Source organism: Poromitra crassiceps, assembly GCF_964638095.1.
Source record: "Poromitra crassiceps genome assembly, chromosome: 2".
Classification (NCBI taxonomy): Eukaryota; Metazoa; Chordata; class Actinopteri; order Beryciformes; family Melamphaidae; genus Poromitra; species Poromitra crassiceps.
The window spans coordinates 43,012,643-43,029,373 of NC_139624.1; the positions used below are offsets into that span (position 1 = coordinate 43,012,643).

At 43.4% G+C, this 16,731-nt stretch overlaps 1 protein-coding gene across 1 annotated transcript in view; it reads left to right on the plus strand.

Moving 5' to 3' along the window:
• Nucleotides 1-6,170, plus strand: part of LOC310799610 (uncharacterized protein) — a gene marked incomplete at its 5' end in the record, with an annotated part of 156,765 nt that extends 150,595 nt beyond the window's left edge. The window contains 2 exons of the mRNA XM_083662199.1: nt 4,999-5,395; nt 5,513-6,170. Of these exons, the coding sequence (XP_083518325.1) occupies nt 4,999-5,395; nt 5,513-6,069 (954 nt within the window). The 3' untranslated portion in view covers nt 6,070-6,170. The remainder of the gene's footprint in view (nt 1-4,998; nt 5,396-5,512) is intronic.
• Nucleotides 6,171-16,731: the final 10,561 nt, after the last annotated feature.

Genomic DNA, 16,731 nt, shown 5'->3' on the forward strand with positions numbered 1-16,731 from the left:
TGATTTGTGGGATTTTGACTGGAACAAGATATCTCTCATTAATATATGGAAATATTTTTATGATGCTTTCACTAATATTATAAATAAACATGCTCCCTTCCGCAAATTTAGAGTGAAAGGTCGAAACAATCCCTGGTTTTCCCCTCAGCTGTCCGCTCTACTAAAAGAAAGGGATGTCGCGTGGGCTAAGGCCAGAAAATCCAAGTCTGAGGCTGACTGGCTGAGTTTCAGACAGCTACGAAATCGTTTCACCTCTCTCATCAAAAAGGCTAAATCAGAGTTCTACCTTTCTAAAACAACTGATGCCTTAAATCAGGGGTGCCCACACTTTTTCAGCTTGGGAGCTACTTTTAAAATGACCAAGTCAAAGTGATCTACCAAACATATTTATTTATATATATATACACTGAGTATACAGTGGAAAACAGTGGAAACAGTGGAAAAACAGTGGAAACAGTGGAAAAACAGTGGAAAAACAGTGGAAACAGTGGAAAAACAGTAAAAAAAAAAAAAAAAAATCATCCCTCAATGCCATGCGATCGACCACACTACCTTCACGATCGACGTATTGGGCACCCCTGCCTTAAATGATCCCAAGACATTTTGGAAAGTAATAAAATCTGCATTTGGGAGTGAAACAACTAATCATAATACCAGCCTGTATTGTAAAAGAGTCATGTACTCTAACTGATAAATCAGACATTCTTAATTGTTTTAATGAACACTTTGTTTCGTCAGGCTCTTTATTCGAGTCTTTACACCCTGATACTCAGCAGTCTAATGAGCAGAGATCTTCACCACCAACTAATTCTATGGGTCAAACATTTAATCTTACACCACTTGATGCATTAGAGGTCCGTAGACCCTTAAAGAAACTGGACCCTAATAAATCTCCAGGTCCTGACAAACTTGACCCATATTTTCTGAAGTCAGCTGCCGATTTCATAGCAGAACCTCTGACTCATATTTTTTATCTTAGTCTTTCTAACAATGACATTCCTAACATATGGAAATCTGCTTATGTCGTCCCTTTGCTGAAAGGAGGTGATCCCTCACTTGTTAATAACTACAGGCCGATCTCCAAATTATGTGTTCTAGCTAAAGTCCTTGAAAAGTTTGTTAGTGAACAACTGAAAGAATTTTTAGAATCAAATGGTATTCTATCACAGCATCAGTCAGGTTTTAGAAAACAGCACAGCACAACAACAGCTGCTATGAAAGTGGTAAATGATATTATTGAGGCTCTGGACTGCAAGAAATATTGTGCAGCTCTTTTTCTTGATCTGTCCAAGGCTTTTGACACAGTCGACCACGTCACCTTGGCAGATAGACTCCACAGTATTGGCTTATCTGGGCATGCTGTAAGTTGGTTTTCAAACTACCTGTCAGCTAGAACCCAATGCGTCCAGTTTGCCGGGTCTTCTTCGTCTTTCCTCCCTGTATCCAAGGGTGTGCCCCAGGGATCCATATTAGGGCCCCTGCTGTTCTCTATTTATGTAAATACTCTTTGTGATAATGTATCGAACGCTGACTTCCATTTCTATGCAGATGATACAATCATCTATTGCTCATCCTCTTCTTTACTGCAAACCTTTGATTTTCTGCAGTCTGCCTTTGATGTTGTTCAATCCCATTTAACTCAACTTAAGTTGGTGTTAAATGCAGGCAAATCCAAATGTATGCTGTTTTCAAATGGCAAAGGGCTTCCATCTAATCTGCCAAAAATCTTCACTTCTCAAGGAGCTGAAATTGAGATGGTCACAACATATATTTAGGTATTATTGTTGATCAAAACTTGTCTTTTAAAGCACACATTGAAAATCTTGTTTCCAAATTGAAACTTAAAGTGTAACTAACCCCCAAAACACTTTTTTTCAGCTTTTAACCAATATATATGACTTTGGGGGTGATGTGTGAAGAATTCTGGTCAGAATTTCCACATTTGACACCAAACTGTTGCCATTTTACCATTTGTATCATTTTTCAGCAGCATAACTGGCATAAGCGCCCTCTAAAGGTCGAACACTGCTTTTTTTTTTTTTCTCAAATGAATGGGAGATTAGGGGCACACTGACGTCACAGTGCCCCCAAAGACTATGGGATTTCAAGATAATTACTCCCCTACCCCCCCTGTACCCTTTTGGCTCCTCAGAACTCCAAGCCTATTACTATTGAAGTTTGCTCTTAAAATACTGAACCAAACGTCGTCAAAGTTGGCACATGTCTTAATTATAGTTAGTTTCCCGCTGAATGTGTCACTACTTTATTAATATCTTACCTGGATAAGCTCGAATGATGATGTTTATATTATCAGTCCGAGTTGGAAGCACTGTCTCCAGCCCAGCCAGGCGGGAGCGGGCGGGAGAGAGTCGTACTGTAACCTCATGCACTAGCACCAAGCTCCGGGCGCGCGCGCAGCAGCAGCTCTGTGCTCTCAGAGCACAGAGAGCACAGTCTGACATTTCCGCGGCTATCAGTCCGACTTGGAAGCACTTTCTCTCGGCCAGTCTGCTCTCTCATGCACCCGCGGGGGCGCGCGGCAGCAGCACACAGCAGCAGTGAGAGGCGGGGGCTTTCAACAGTCTGACATTTCAGCAAACAAATCTCGTCGCAGTTTAGCGGACATGTAAAATATAACGCTATACTACGACGTGACAATGTGACAAAGCTTCTCTAAACATATCGGCTAATATAATATCATCACTGTGTACAAGCAACGCCAACTTTTCTGGAAATCAGGTCAGCAGAGCAGAGCGACTGGCTCTGTCTGTGTGTGTGTGCTGCTCGGGGGGATTCGCATGGGAACAGTGTGAGGAGGAGAAGAGCTCTGCGCTGCCTCCTGCGCCCTGAGAGGAAAAATCAGAGGTGTTGTAACTTTCAACAAGAATCACGAAAAGCCCCAAAACGCAAATTAAAAACGGATTTCATTGCGCGGTTTATCTCTAGTTAGACGAGGGAATTACGTGGAGAAATCTCGCATTGTGTTACCCCAGAGCGAGAGGTTTGTCCTCACTGTGTGCTGTGTGCTGCGAGCAGCGAGGCTCTTAACCCATTTCAGACGGGATGACGTTCGCGTCATTCTCCCTTTAAAGACGGGATGCCGTTCGCGTCAATATACCTTTGAAGACGGGATGACGTCTACGTCAATTTGTAGTTTAGCTGTAGTTTTTCGCCTATTTCCGGTCTCTAGGCAAATGAAATCATTCAGAAAACACACGTGGGGTCTCGCAATGCATTCTGGGATTGTTTTGGGAAGGAAAAGTTTTTTTTTTCTTCACTTTGAGCGGATCTGTTAGAGCGATGGAGGAAGAAAATAATATTAGCGAAGGAAGCGATTTTGAAGACGCGGAATATTCTGAACATTCCACCGTTGATGAAGAGTTAAATGATGACCCAGTTACAGACCCCGATTGGCAGCCCTTGGACAGAGATCAGTGGGTCAGAACTATGTTTCAGGATGACGATGACGATGAGTCTGACGAAGAAGACCAATTCGAAGGCTTCCATGGAAACTGGGTAACGGAGCAGCGCTGTTACCGTCCTGTGCCGGTCAAAGCGTTCAAAAGGGTGCCCGGGGTGAAAAGCGGTGTTGGCTTACAAGCCGATTCCACACCTCTATTTTCTTTCGAGAAAATTTACACGGAGGAAATGTGGGACCGTCTTGTCACGGAGACGAACCGATATGCCGACCAGAGACGCACAATTCCCCCAGCCAAAAAAGCAGCCAAGTGGACCCCGGTAACAGTGAAAGAAATGAAAACATTCATTGGGCTGTGTCTCGCCATGGGGATAATGAAACTTCCCGTCCGAAGAGAGTACTGGCGGCTATCCAAAAACATCTTCAAAACCAACTTCGGCCAGAATATGTCCCGGGACCGATTTGACGCCATTTGGAGGTAGGCTAAGAACAATAATATTATCCTTGTTATTATAACCATTGCGTGATATAGATGCGCCCCATTGAATAGGATGCGCTATATAAATAATAGTAGTTTGATAGATAAAATGTAACATTAGTACCATTGTTATGATGCCCTAAGGGAAATGAAATATATTGCAAATGTATTAGAGGTGTAGTGGGAGTATTGCCATAGTAGCGAGCTTATACACTGGGGTAAGAAACCCCTGCTGGGCTCGGCTGCTACACCTATTGTGTGTGGGCAAACACCTAGTAGGCCTATTGTTATTCAATTGTCAGGAATGTGGAGAGAATGCGCTTCACTCTTTGCACCAAGACAGACACTGCACTTAGACAGACCCTGTAACCCTCAAGTGTAACTAACCTATATAATGATATAGCCTACAATTTTTCATTTCATCCAAGATGTGTCTACTTGTATATAATATACAATACAATATACAATATTGTATACAATATACAAGACATTATATTGTTTATAATATATTGTAATATGTGTCTAATTACCCCCCCTCCCCTACCCCCCCTCTTCCATCCTCCCCTCTCTCACCTCTTCAGATACCTTCACCTCCAAGATAACAACGCACGAGGCGACCCAGCTGATAAGCTCTGGAAACTGCGCTGGTACCTGGACTTCCTGAACCAGCGCTTCCAGGACCTCTATGAGGTCAACGGCACAGTCAGCATTGACGAATCAATGATCAAGTTCAAAGGCAGGCTTGGCTTCCGGCAATACCTGCCAATGAAGGTACTGCTGATTGATTGATCAAATTGTCTCACCTCTATTTTGCCTATGTAACCTGCATCTTTTGGTAATGTGTGAAATAAACATTCATTCATTCATTCATTCCAGCCAACCAAATGGGGCGTGAAGGTTTGGGTGATGGCGGAGAGCTCAACAGGCTACGTTCCGCACTTCAAAGTAAGGAAAAAAATCAGCACACCAAGAATATGCAAATATGTATTCTGTAATGTGTTGTTATTTGAGTGACCTTTCAAGCACCCAAGGCCCTTCCTCAGACTTGTGTTTCTTCTTGCAAACTCCCCAGGTGTACACAGGACGTGAAGCGGCGCCGCAGACGGGCCTGGCACAGCGCGTGGTGCTGGACCTCGCCAAGCCATACAATGGCACCTTCCTGTCCATTTATATGGACAACTTCTACACCAGTGTAGAACTCCTCCAGGAGATGAACGGCCTTTTCCTGTACGGCTGTGGCACCCTTCGGGCCAATAGGAAGGGGCTGCCGAAGGACCACAGCCTGACAAAGAGGGCTGCGCTGGGGAAGCACGAGTTCCGGGTGGCACAGCAGGATGACCTCACCTTCTGCGTGTGGCAAGACACAAAGACGGTGATGGTCTTGTCCAATCACCATGACCCCAGCGCAACAGGGACTGTAAGGCGGAGGAGAGATGAGACCCACCGGGCTGATGTGGTAGTGCCCGCTTGCCTGGCGGACTACCAGAGCCACATGAAAGGTTTGTTTTACAGATTTATGTTTTATAAACAAAAATTAAAATACTGTAAGCTTATATTCACTGAGGTCATTTGAGTGAAAATGTACGTATGTAAACAGAGTTCCATGTGTGTTCCAGGTGTGGATCTCCTCGACCAGATGATTGGATACTATGGTTTCGATCATCGGTCAAAGAAATGGTGGCGGCGTGTGTTCTTCTGGGGCCTGTCTGTGTCGTGCTACAACGCCTACGTTGCAGCCAGGTCTGTTGGAGGAAGGCACAAACATTACAAGGACTGGCTGGAGACCTTGCTGGAGGAGCTCATCACACCGGTGACAAGGAGGGCCCCTCCTGTGATCCCTCCTCCTTCTCCTCCTCCTCCTCTGTCCCCAGCTTCCAGACCAGCCTCTCCATTTGGCTCTCCTTCCACTCCAGAGAGCAGGGGAGCCTCCCCAGCACCAAGCACATCGAGCAGGGCAGCCTCCCCAGCACCCAGCACGTCAGGAGAAGCCACAGGTCCCCCAATGCACGACTTCGGGAAGGTGTTTGAGAAGCGGAAGCTCTGCAGGGAGTGCCAGTTGTTGCTGGACAAAAAAGATGTAGTAGGCAGTGGGCTAACTGTGTATGGCTGCATACAGTGTGACCTGCCTGTCCACATTGAGTGTTTTGGAAAACACTACAGACATTTTTTGTAAGTGTTTGCTAAACACTAGCTGACACTTTAGACACTTGCCCCTTTGATGGTAAATGGACTGCATTTTTTTTTATGGTTGCAAGGGGACACAAGGGGGCAGTGTGGAGCACATTTTTGATTTTATTTGAGTGGTTTGGAGTGATTTGTTGCTTGTTTTTTCATACGTTTTTTAGTTTTTTAAAAAATTTCTGTGTTTACAGCAATATTTGACAATGCTATTGAATTGTCATACCAATAAACACCTTTTACAAGGAAAGCCACATGTGTCAGCTCTCAAATGCCTTTTAAAGTGTGTTTTTATCTTCTACAGAGGCTGAGATATCACTATTTTAGTAGGCGTTGACATTTCTATGAAAAGTTCAGGATTTGGGGGTCTATTATCAAATCGGACTTAGGTTTTAGAGGCTATTTTTTAGGCGAAAATAGGCTGAAATGGGTTAACGTAAGTTTAGACAAGCCACGCACACACACATGGGACAAAATGGGACAAAAATAATTAAATTTCTAGTTCGCCACTGAATGGCCAAATTGATATAACTATCAACCATTTCAGGATTTTCTGTTTCCATACAGGCCACCAGCGTTGGCTAGTTGTTGATATTTATAAAGATATTGCCCCTCTCAAATAAATTATTTTTGAGGCAGTAGGCAAACTGTAATGGCGTCGATTTCCGAAAAAAAATCTTGACTTAACACAGCCAAAGAGTCCAGTATAGACAAGAGCATATGTCATTTCTTGGTTTTTTCCATAGGTATTTTCAAATCACTGTTCTGATACATATCTAGGGGGTTAGTCCCCCTTTAAATTAGGTTTCTTTTTTAGAAATAAAGCCTGTTTCTCGCTCCAGGCAAGGAAGCGCTTGCTCTCAGCAACATTTTTACCCTTATTGGACTATGGTGATCTACTTTTTATGAATGCACCTGAGCAGTACCTGAAGAAATTGGACACTGTTTACCACTGTGCTTTACGTTTTATCACTGGTTGTGGCAATCTCATGCACCACTGTACTCTGTACACTACTGCCCAGTGTTCTTCCTTGTATGCCCGCAGACATACACATTGGTTGGCTTTTATATATACTGTAAATCTCTTCTTAGGCTAGTTCCTGCCTATTTGTCTGTTTACATGTGTAGAAAACAAAATCAATACGGTCTACGCTCTCACAATACTCTTCAGATGTTAGTCCCCAGAGCTAGAACCGAATTAGGCAAAAAGGCCTTCAAATATGCCGCCCCTTCGTCCTGGAATAATCTACAGAAGGACCTGAAGTTATCAGAGCTGGTAACTTTGGGGGAATTTAAGGCCATTTTGAAAGATCGAGAGGAAAATACTCTTGATCATTGTAACTGCCCCTAAATTGTTCTCCCATGTATGAATGTATTTCTCTGTTTGTATTGCTTGTGTTTTTGTTGTAACATTGTTTTTTATGCTGCCCTCTTGGCCAGGTCGCTCTTGAAAAAGAGATTTTAATCTCAATGAGACTTTACCTGGTTAAATAAAGGTTATTGATTGATATTGATTGTATGTAAGTCAAACGTTACACTGAAAATAGTCTTGCCGTTCTAATACTGTTTTTTCTTTGTTTGTTTTTATTTGTTTGCTGACAGTGTCGTGATGTCCTGATAGCCTATCGACATTTCCTCCAGTGGGGACTACAGTGCGAGAGAGGGAGGCATCGTCGTATTGTTTTGCCAGCGTGTTGTGCAGGCGATCCATGTACCCTTCACCTGATAAACAATACCGTGGCTTCCAGCAAACAATCCATGGCATAGATAACATTTTCGAAATCTTAGAATTAGCTAGACATACATTTTGCATTTTCTGTAGGCTACATCTTATTATTATATTTTGCATAGTGTTTATATATTGTCAGAACCTGTATTAAAATTTAAAATATATGTTGCTTTGGTTATTTGCCACTTTAATCAGTCATGCCGGTATGGGGTTGTAAAAGCTCTAGCGAATAGGTTGATATTTACATTAGATGCAGTAGATTCTTTGAGGTCTTTGAGCAGTTATTGCTGGCATCTATTATTTCTGCACCTGCATCAATACTACTGTGTTAACCAAAGAAACGTGAACTTTTTACTGTTGTAAAAACAAAGTATAAACACATGGGATGCAGAGCTGTTGATTTTCACACCAACCTATAAAATTTCTTCATTTATGCCAGTAGAAATCACAGATCAGTTTGTCATAGAAATCCTACTGCATTTTCTAAAACAGTATATGGTTCTCAAACTTTTCATGTCAAGGACCCCTAAACTGTGCCAAATTAGACCACTGACCCTCAATTGATAATATTATGTTCCAGAGCACCACATCTGATAAGATTTTTGCTTTAAATGTTTTATTACAGAAAGTGTATGAAACCCATGACCAAAATAGCCACATTCTGACATTGTGTTACTTATGGATTGAATTCACATCTGAATGAAAACATATTTGAATGATTTCAAATCCTTGACTTGCTGTGGTAAGTGATGTAAAAAATATATAACTATAATACACAAATTGAAATTATGGGGACATGAACATGAAATATGCAAGTCCTGGAAAGTGAACATAGGTAGGGAGGGGAGGCTGAAAAGGTAAGGGCATTCATAAAACCACTCAGAAATCCTCACATTTTGGGATGAAAAAGGTGACGGTCACCTAAAGGGGACTATTTGCACCCCTGCAAATCCTACGTAGTCACATACAGAGAATTTAGCCAGAAATATAGCCTATTTGTAAGGGTTACACCAGATTATCTTGCAAATCAACCTTTTCGAGTTTGTTAAAATTCAAGTATATCCATAACCTTGAAAACAAGACAGGTAAAATCAAGCATTTTAAAACGAAATCAAAATGGATAAAATATGTACATTGCAGCTATCGACCTAGAGCTGTAGATTTTTATTGCAACCAGTCTTCCCTCAGTCTTTTCCGACTCTGAGCTGTCTCCGTGGCTAGAAAAGAAGGTTGATAGTCCTCTTTGAAATGACTAGGTTACTGCAAACTCGCAGGTCCAAGCTAATGGAGGCCTATGCTAATGCTAGCTACCTAGCGTTAGGCTAGCCGTAGCGCTCAATCTTTTGGGAAAAAATGCGAAATAAGCGCTTTGCCCGTTTCCTCTGCTTCTCTCCTCTTCTTCGCCATGCACGCGCTAACTACACATTTAACCCTTGCCATTATCGTTTGATGAACAAACTAAGTAAAGTTGAGTAATAGCAAGATTGCGTGAATAATGTTTTAGCCAGCGCCCCTGCAGGGCCTGCTTGCTTCTTCTTCTTCTATTGTTTTATGGTGGTTGGCAAACAACTTTTTGTGCATTACCGCCACCTACTGGAGTTTGATGTCTTCATAGTGGAAGGGCCTGCCTGCGGGCTGGGCGTGGACTTATTAGAAGGCCACGAGCCCAGTGCATTGTGGGAAGTGGAGTATTTCTGCCCCTTCGCACCCACCCCTCCCCTCCCACCCCCACCCCATCCCACAGAGTGCATTTTCTTTGATTTCTCTGGCTAGCAACCATCGATTCAAAAAAATTCAACAGATTCCAACTCCATAGGTGCGTTACATTTAATAGATCTTCATATTCACCACGGAAAAGCCATCCTTTAAGTTTGCTGATAATATTTCTATCATGTTAAGTCTGTGTCATGTTAACTGGTGTATTCAGAGCAAATAGGGAGATATAGAACATTATCATCATGCTATATATCTCCCTCTTTGCTCTGAATGAGTGAGAAAAGGAGAAAATACTGAATAATTACATCACAACAGTATAATCCTAATGTTAATTTAAAATGAGATATTCCTCTAAATATGGCAAAAAAATGTAAAAAAAAAATATTATTTTTTGCGGGCCCCACCGAGAGTCCCTTCCTCCCAGCACCCCCTGCTTAAAGTGACTTCCAGCGGCCCTGCAGACTCATTGAAAGGGTGACGAGAGGACACTCAGAATGCCTTTCAGTCTCGCCTTCAATTAACTCACGGAGAGGGTGAGGAGAGAACACTCAGAATGCCTTTCAGTCTCGCCTTCAATTAGAGTCGAGCATAGAAACACCACATCCCCCATGGCTGAGAGCATGAGGGATTTTTTTTTTTTAAGCAAGACAGACAAAAACATCCAGATCCGTTAATGCACTTACCAGATCATCATCGCTCCCGACTTCAGAAATGACCAGGGGTGGGGGGAAAGGAAGGTGGGTGGGGGGGTTGAGTGGGAGGGCAGAAAAAACTGACAAATGGAATGCTTTTTATCTGTCTGGGATGATGATGACGGTGAGTGTCGGAGGATCCGAGCCGTTTATGAGCCACTTTGAGTTGTTTCTTAATGTGCTTCACTTCGATGCAGCTCCCCAGTAAAAGAGCCTATTACAGCGGATCATGAAGGCATGTCTGCCATCAAAATGGTCTCTTTTTGTGGTATTTGCCTGTTAGGTAGTCATCTCTCCCCCTTCATTAAAATGACAACGATTCATCCTTTACATATGCAAATAGCAATTCAAATCTGGATGAAAATGCAGCTCAGGCATCCTTCCGCCGCTCTGTGTCTGGAAGAGACAAAAGGTGGGATATGGGACAGAGGCCTTTGCTCTCAAACCTTTTGACAGTCCAGATGTACGGTACTTGAGAAACGCTGACTTGAACCAAACAGACATACCAGATGTACTTGAGACACTGACTTGAACCAAATAGACCATTGGTTCCCAAACTGTGGTCCGCGGACCATGCTTTTTTTTTCTTTCTACATACACATTAACGCTGAGGAGTAGCCGGATTTGGCCATGGTATTTGGGAAACATTTACTTTCAGAGGCTGCAGCAGGCTCCGTTTTAAAGCCAGAGTGAAGTTTCTGGCATCATATGAAACTAGAAGACCTAAGGAATGAACGATTTGTACCAACCATGTCATGCTAGCTTGTCAGGAAGGTAGCTAAATAACACTCCAAATTTAGGCTAAATTCTGGCGAGGAAAAAAAACATTTTCACAGCCTATTGTTGGCAGGTGTTTGTGTGTGTGTGTGTGTGTGTGTGTGTGTGTGTGTCTGTGTGTGTGTGTGTGTGTGTGTGTGTGTGTGTGTGTGTGTGTGTGTGTCCATTTTGAACCAGCTAGTAGCTTTATATTATTTAGCCTTTCTGCTATTGCATGGTTAGATCAGCAAATTTGATTTGATTTGATTTTACTTCCACTGGTATACGCAGTGGAAGTGGTCCCTGGGAAATCTGGTTTGGTACGTAGTGGTACTTGGACGGAAAAGTTTGGGAACCCCCTGAAATAGACATACCATTTATTCAGGACCGAGCGTCCTTCTGGGGACCAATCCCAACATGCAATAGTGTGAAGACAGATGCCTTGACAGGGACAGAAAGCAGAATCACAATGACCTCAAAGGAGACAGCGATCAAGACAATAGTGTCAAAACTAATGTACACTGTTATTGAAGGGCAGCACACAATTGCTCCAAATCCCTCGGTTCCATTCGGCTCCACTGATAAACATAAAGGAGAGGGGTTAGAGAAAGAAAAGGAGAGGGGGAGAGACGGATGCTTAGAAGTGTGCATGGCCCAACAGGGCTGGCCTAATAACAAGATTAGCCATTTTTAATGTAGATTATGTAAGACTTGTTGGCACGTAGAGGGCACTGTCGCTCCGACTAGTACAAAGGCGTAGTGAGAACATCAAAAAGATGAGATAGTGACACGCTGCTCGCCATTGGCACTTCATTAAGCAGCAACAGCTGGGGAAAAGGCTTGGCGCTGGCACAGCCCCCTCCCAGGAAGACAAACAGGGAAAGGTCACTCATTTGGTGCCTGATCACACATGCTTTGAGGGGGTTACATGAAAGCAAACAAACCCGGCTACCAGCTCCATGCATTAAGCTACAGATCTTAGCATTTGAGATGAGGTGCGATGGTGGTAAGTACACAGCCTCCACAGGGTGGCACGGGGGGCCACGGCCAGAGGCATGGGGTTGGGTTTATGCACAGGCACACTCATTAGCCGAGGAATCATTCGGAATCATTCACTCATTCACTCACTCACTATTCCGAATACAGTGTTTACCATATAGGGAACTATATGGGGAATGATCAAAAATTAGTTTCAGACACTACACAGATTTTTTTCCCTGAAGATCATTGTGTCACCAGATGCGCCAGGTATTCATGTTTTTTTGTTTTTTTTAGCTGAGCTCGCGAGCAGATTGAGATGTCCTCAGGTAGTATTGATGTTGCATGTTTTGACTGCTAAATCCTAAATAAATCGTTGAAATTCTAATTACATGCATGTGTGGTTTTGTCAACTATGGTGCTGTCTCCTAATAGCACGCTTTGCTGGTCAAGTAGCTCACAAGCTTGTTAGCTCACGAGCTAACGACTTTCCTCTTCTCCTTCGGTAAAGACAACCGCATTGCATTGTGGTATACCTGCGAAAATGTAGGGTAAATTCGCTGTTCACTAGAAATCGCTGTGCATTGTGGGTATTTTATAGTGGACTGAATCAAATTAACAGTTGAGAATTCGGACACTATAAAAAAAAAATGGCGACACACTAAATAGTCCACTATTTCTGTCATAGGGACCGATTCTGAACAGGGCTATTAACTCTTTTAGTCACCCTAAAGCCCATGGCACACCGATCAAACATTCTCCAACCAACACGGACAAACACAGACAAACGCAGATGTTGTTTTGGTGTGCCATAGCAGTCTGTTCTTGTCTGTCCTTGTTTGGAGATGTTCGGGGATGTTTGGTCAGATTTGACATGTTCAATCTTTGTTTGTCCGTGTTGGACGAAGTCTGTTCAGTTCGCCATGTTTTCAGACGTGTATCCATAGCAGCCGAGCTCGCACACGCTCAGTAGCAGTAAACTTACTGACATTTCCGGGCTGCTGTTGTTGTGTTGTTGCTGTAAGGCGATTAAATGGCTTCACTTTGGACCCTAGAAAGAGAGGAACTCTTGGTAGAGCTGTGGGAATTAAAACGTGAACTATAGGATTTGTCTTCTCAGTGATTTTCCAACCGAAGTAGCTAATGTTCTTCTTCTTTGGCGTTTTACGGTGGTTGGCATCCTTATTGTTGCATTACTGCCACCTATTGGCTGAAGTTTTTTCAACTGTTTTACTGAATTTGTGTGATCGGTGTGCCATGCCATCAAACATTCTCTGCCAACATCCTCAGAAAACTGCCTGTTGGTTTTTGTCCGTGTTTGTTGGAGAATGCTTGATTGGTGTGCCTTGGGCTTAAAGGGACAGTTCACCCTAAAATCCAAAATACATATTATTCCTCTCACCCGCAGTGGTATTTATCCATCTATATAATTTTGTGTTACCTGAGTTTTGGATATATCTGCTGTAGAGATGGCTGCCTTCTCTCCAATACAATGGAACTGGATGGCACTCGGCTTGTAGCGCTTGAAGCACCAAAAAAAATACATTTGAAAAACTCAACAGCATTGTCTCTTTCCAGAAATCATGACCTGGTTACTCAAAATAATGGACAGACTTTGTTGTGAGCAGTTTCATGTAGGAACTATTTTCTTTTGACCAAACTACTCCCACTAGCAGCCGCTGCCCTAGCTGCTCCTATGCAGTCTATGTAGGAACTAGCTAGCAGCTAGTGGGTGTAGTTCGGTCAAAAGAAAATAGTTCCTACATGAAACTGCTCATAATAAGGTCTGTGGATTATCTTGAGTAAAGGGGTCCTGATTTCTGGAAAGAGACATTGCTCTTGAGTTTATCAAATGTATTTCTTTGGCACTTTGAGCACCACAAGCCAAGTGCCATCCAGGTCCATTGTATTTGAGAGAAGGAAGAAACTCTGCACCTGATATCTACAAAACTCAGGCAACTATCACAAAATGATATGGATGGATAAATAGCACTGCAGGTGAAAGGGAAAATATGTATTTTGGATTTTAGGGTGAGCTGTCCCTTTAACAAGACGGTGTCGAGTTGGCCAAAGCTAGGGTTAGCTGCAAAATCAACACACTACTCAGAGCCATGTGTTACAGATTAGATGCTGCACAACTCAACTCATCACACTGTCTGTCTGGCACAATTCATTCAGAAAGGCTTTGGCCCTCCCAGGACTTCTTTACACTTTAACGATATGTCTGTGCGATAAGAGATTATCCCATACGAAACAAGTGAGGTGAAATCACTCACACACACGATTAAGAGTGAGGTACCAGCCCAAATCTACGTGTAGCATTTTAACAAACTAAGTTTATCATTACATCTTATTCTGTGAGCCACAATTCATATGCTAACATGTCACAACAACCTATTCCACTCTCGTATCACAGCTGCTGAGCGGTGAATTTTCATCTCTCACGCTCAAGTCGGCAAAATGTGGAAAGATTGGTTATCCCAGGGTGATAATCAATCTAACATGACCTTAGGCCTTGTCATAACATTGCCACAATATCCAACCAACACAGGGGCTATTGTCTATGAGTTATGAAAGCTGACACCATCTCAATTTCTCCAATTACACACACACACACACACACACACACAGATACACGCACGCACACAACCTCTGGCAGGGCAGTGGCAACATTAATACCACATTACAACTACATTTCTGAGACATTATGAATAAGCCATTCAGCGCAGCTGCCTTCATTAGGCAAACGTGATTAAAGCGGCGGGCCCCTCGGGCGTCCGGGGGCCTAATGACTCGCCCACTCTGCCTTTTGTTCTTCAGGGCGGGTGAGGGCAGGCCACTAAGCAGCAGCCCTGGGTGCCTGCTTGTGCCGGGTGAGGCCCCATTAATAACAGCCCATTCACAGCCCTCCTGTTCGTACTCGGTGCCCGAGCGTGCTAAATGAGAGAGAGAGAGAGCCCCCCCGGATGCCTGCTTCTGCCCCTGCCGCCCGCAGATGGGTCCACCCGCCCACCTTCGTGATGGCGTTGATGTCCACTTGTGTGTCTGACAAGCTGACATATGTTAGAGGGCATTCATCGCTAGCCGTTAAATTGCCCTCTTCGAATGCTCTATTGAGCCCCGTCGGTGCGCTCTCCCTCGGAGACGGGCAAAGCACAGATTTACATAATGCTCTAATGCAATAAAACAAATGAATGCAGGCCTGGCTGTGTGTGCGTGGGACGGAGGGGTGGAGTCGACTGAGAGAATAAACAAGCGCACATGGTTTGTACGCTGTAGCAGCTTATTCCATGCATTACAGTTGATTGTTTATTCCATGCATTACAGTTTATTGTTTATTCCATGCATTACAGTTGATTGTTTATTCCATGCATTACAGTTGATTGTTTATTCCATGCATTACAGTTGCACGGCACTGAAGGCAGTTGTGTAGAGGCAGGATCACACCGTGCCAGGATCAACCACTGGATCAACGATCATTATTGTGTTGAGCTGTGAAATAGGTTCAGTCTGTAGCTCTCTGTCACTTATCTTGCGAGAGTGGAGATAAGATAACACCAAATTAGGCTGAATGAGATCATTTCTGATGCCTGCCATGTACACTTTTTTGGGGGGACCTTTGATCATCTTTGATTTTGTCAAATCCAATATGTGGAATGGTAGGGAGGTAAACATTGCTATCAGATTTAGTCAAAAATCGATAAAAAGGATGTATTTAATGGGTTTTGTAGGCAAATTTGTTGCACTCTCCCCTTCAAAGCCACAACTATAGAGCTGCAATGACTAATCAATTAGTCGATCGACAGAAAATGTATCAACTATTTTGATAATCGATTAATCATCTTTTTTACATTCTCAAATACACTGCTACCGCCTGCGCTAGGACGCGTCATCAGTGATGTTATCTGGGGTCGTAAGGTGTTTCGGGTCTGTCAACATCATACACCCTCGCCCAGTAGACCCAGCCGAGGCCAATTAAGACCCCGACTCGCGTCCCAGAAGCCGCTCACGGATCAGCCTTACTACTCTGTCTGCAACGTTGCCCGCGGGAGGGGTAAAAGAGAACCCAATCCGCTGCAATAGAGCTAGTGCTACGCCGCAGTATTGGCCCTTCGGTGCATGGAGGATCTAGGCTCTGTGGGTTACTCCCGGCCATGCTCCTCCTTCTTCTCACCAGACCCTCCCGTGGCAAAGGCAATCCAGAGGCTGAGAGGATACCTCAAGGACGCCTCAAGAGGGCCTGTGCGCTGCACGTCATTTACCTGCGTCGAGCACCTCGCTCTAGCCTGAAGGACCCCAGGCCGCGCCGATCTTGCGCAGATCTTGAGTAATTTAAGAAAAAAAAGTCAAAATTCTCTGATTCCAGCTTCTTAAATGTGAATATTTTCAGGTTTCTTTACTCCTCTATTACAATAAACTGACTATATTTTGGTTGTGAACAAAACAAGACATTTGGGGACGTCATCTTGGGCTTTGGGAAACAATGATCGACATTTTTCATCATTCTGTGACATTTATAGACCAAACAACTAATCAATTAATCCAGAAAATAATCGACAGGTTAATCAATAATGAAAATAATCGTTAGTTGCAACCACAACCTGATGCCACAGCATCTAACAGATGACTCAAGCCAGTTGAATGCTAAAGTTATGGTCCTCAGCCCTGCTGTTACGATGATATGATATCAGTGCCTCATTCACCCGGTGCTCAAACAAAGCAGAACCATTGAGAAGTTGATGGCTGAAGTTTTAATCATTGCCCAAATGACTACTGTATACTGCCA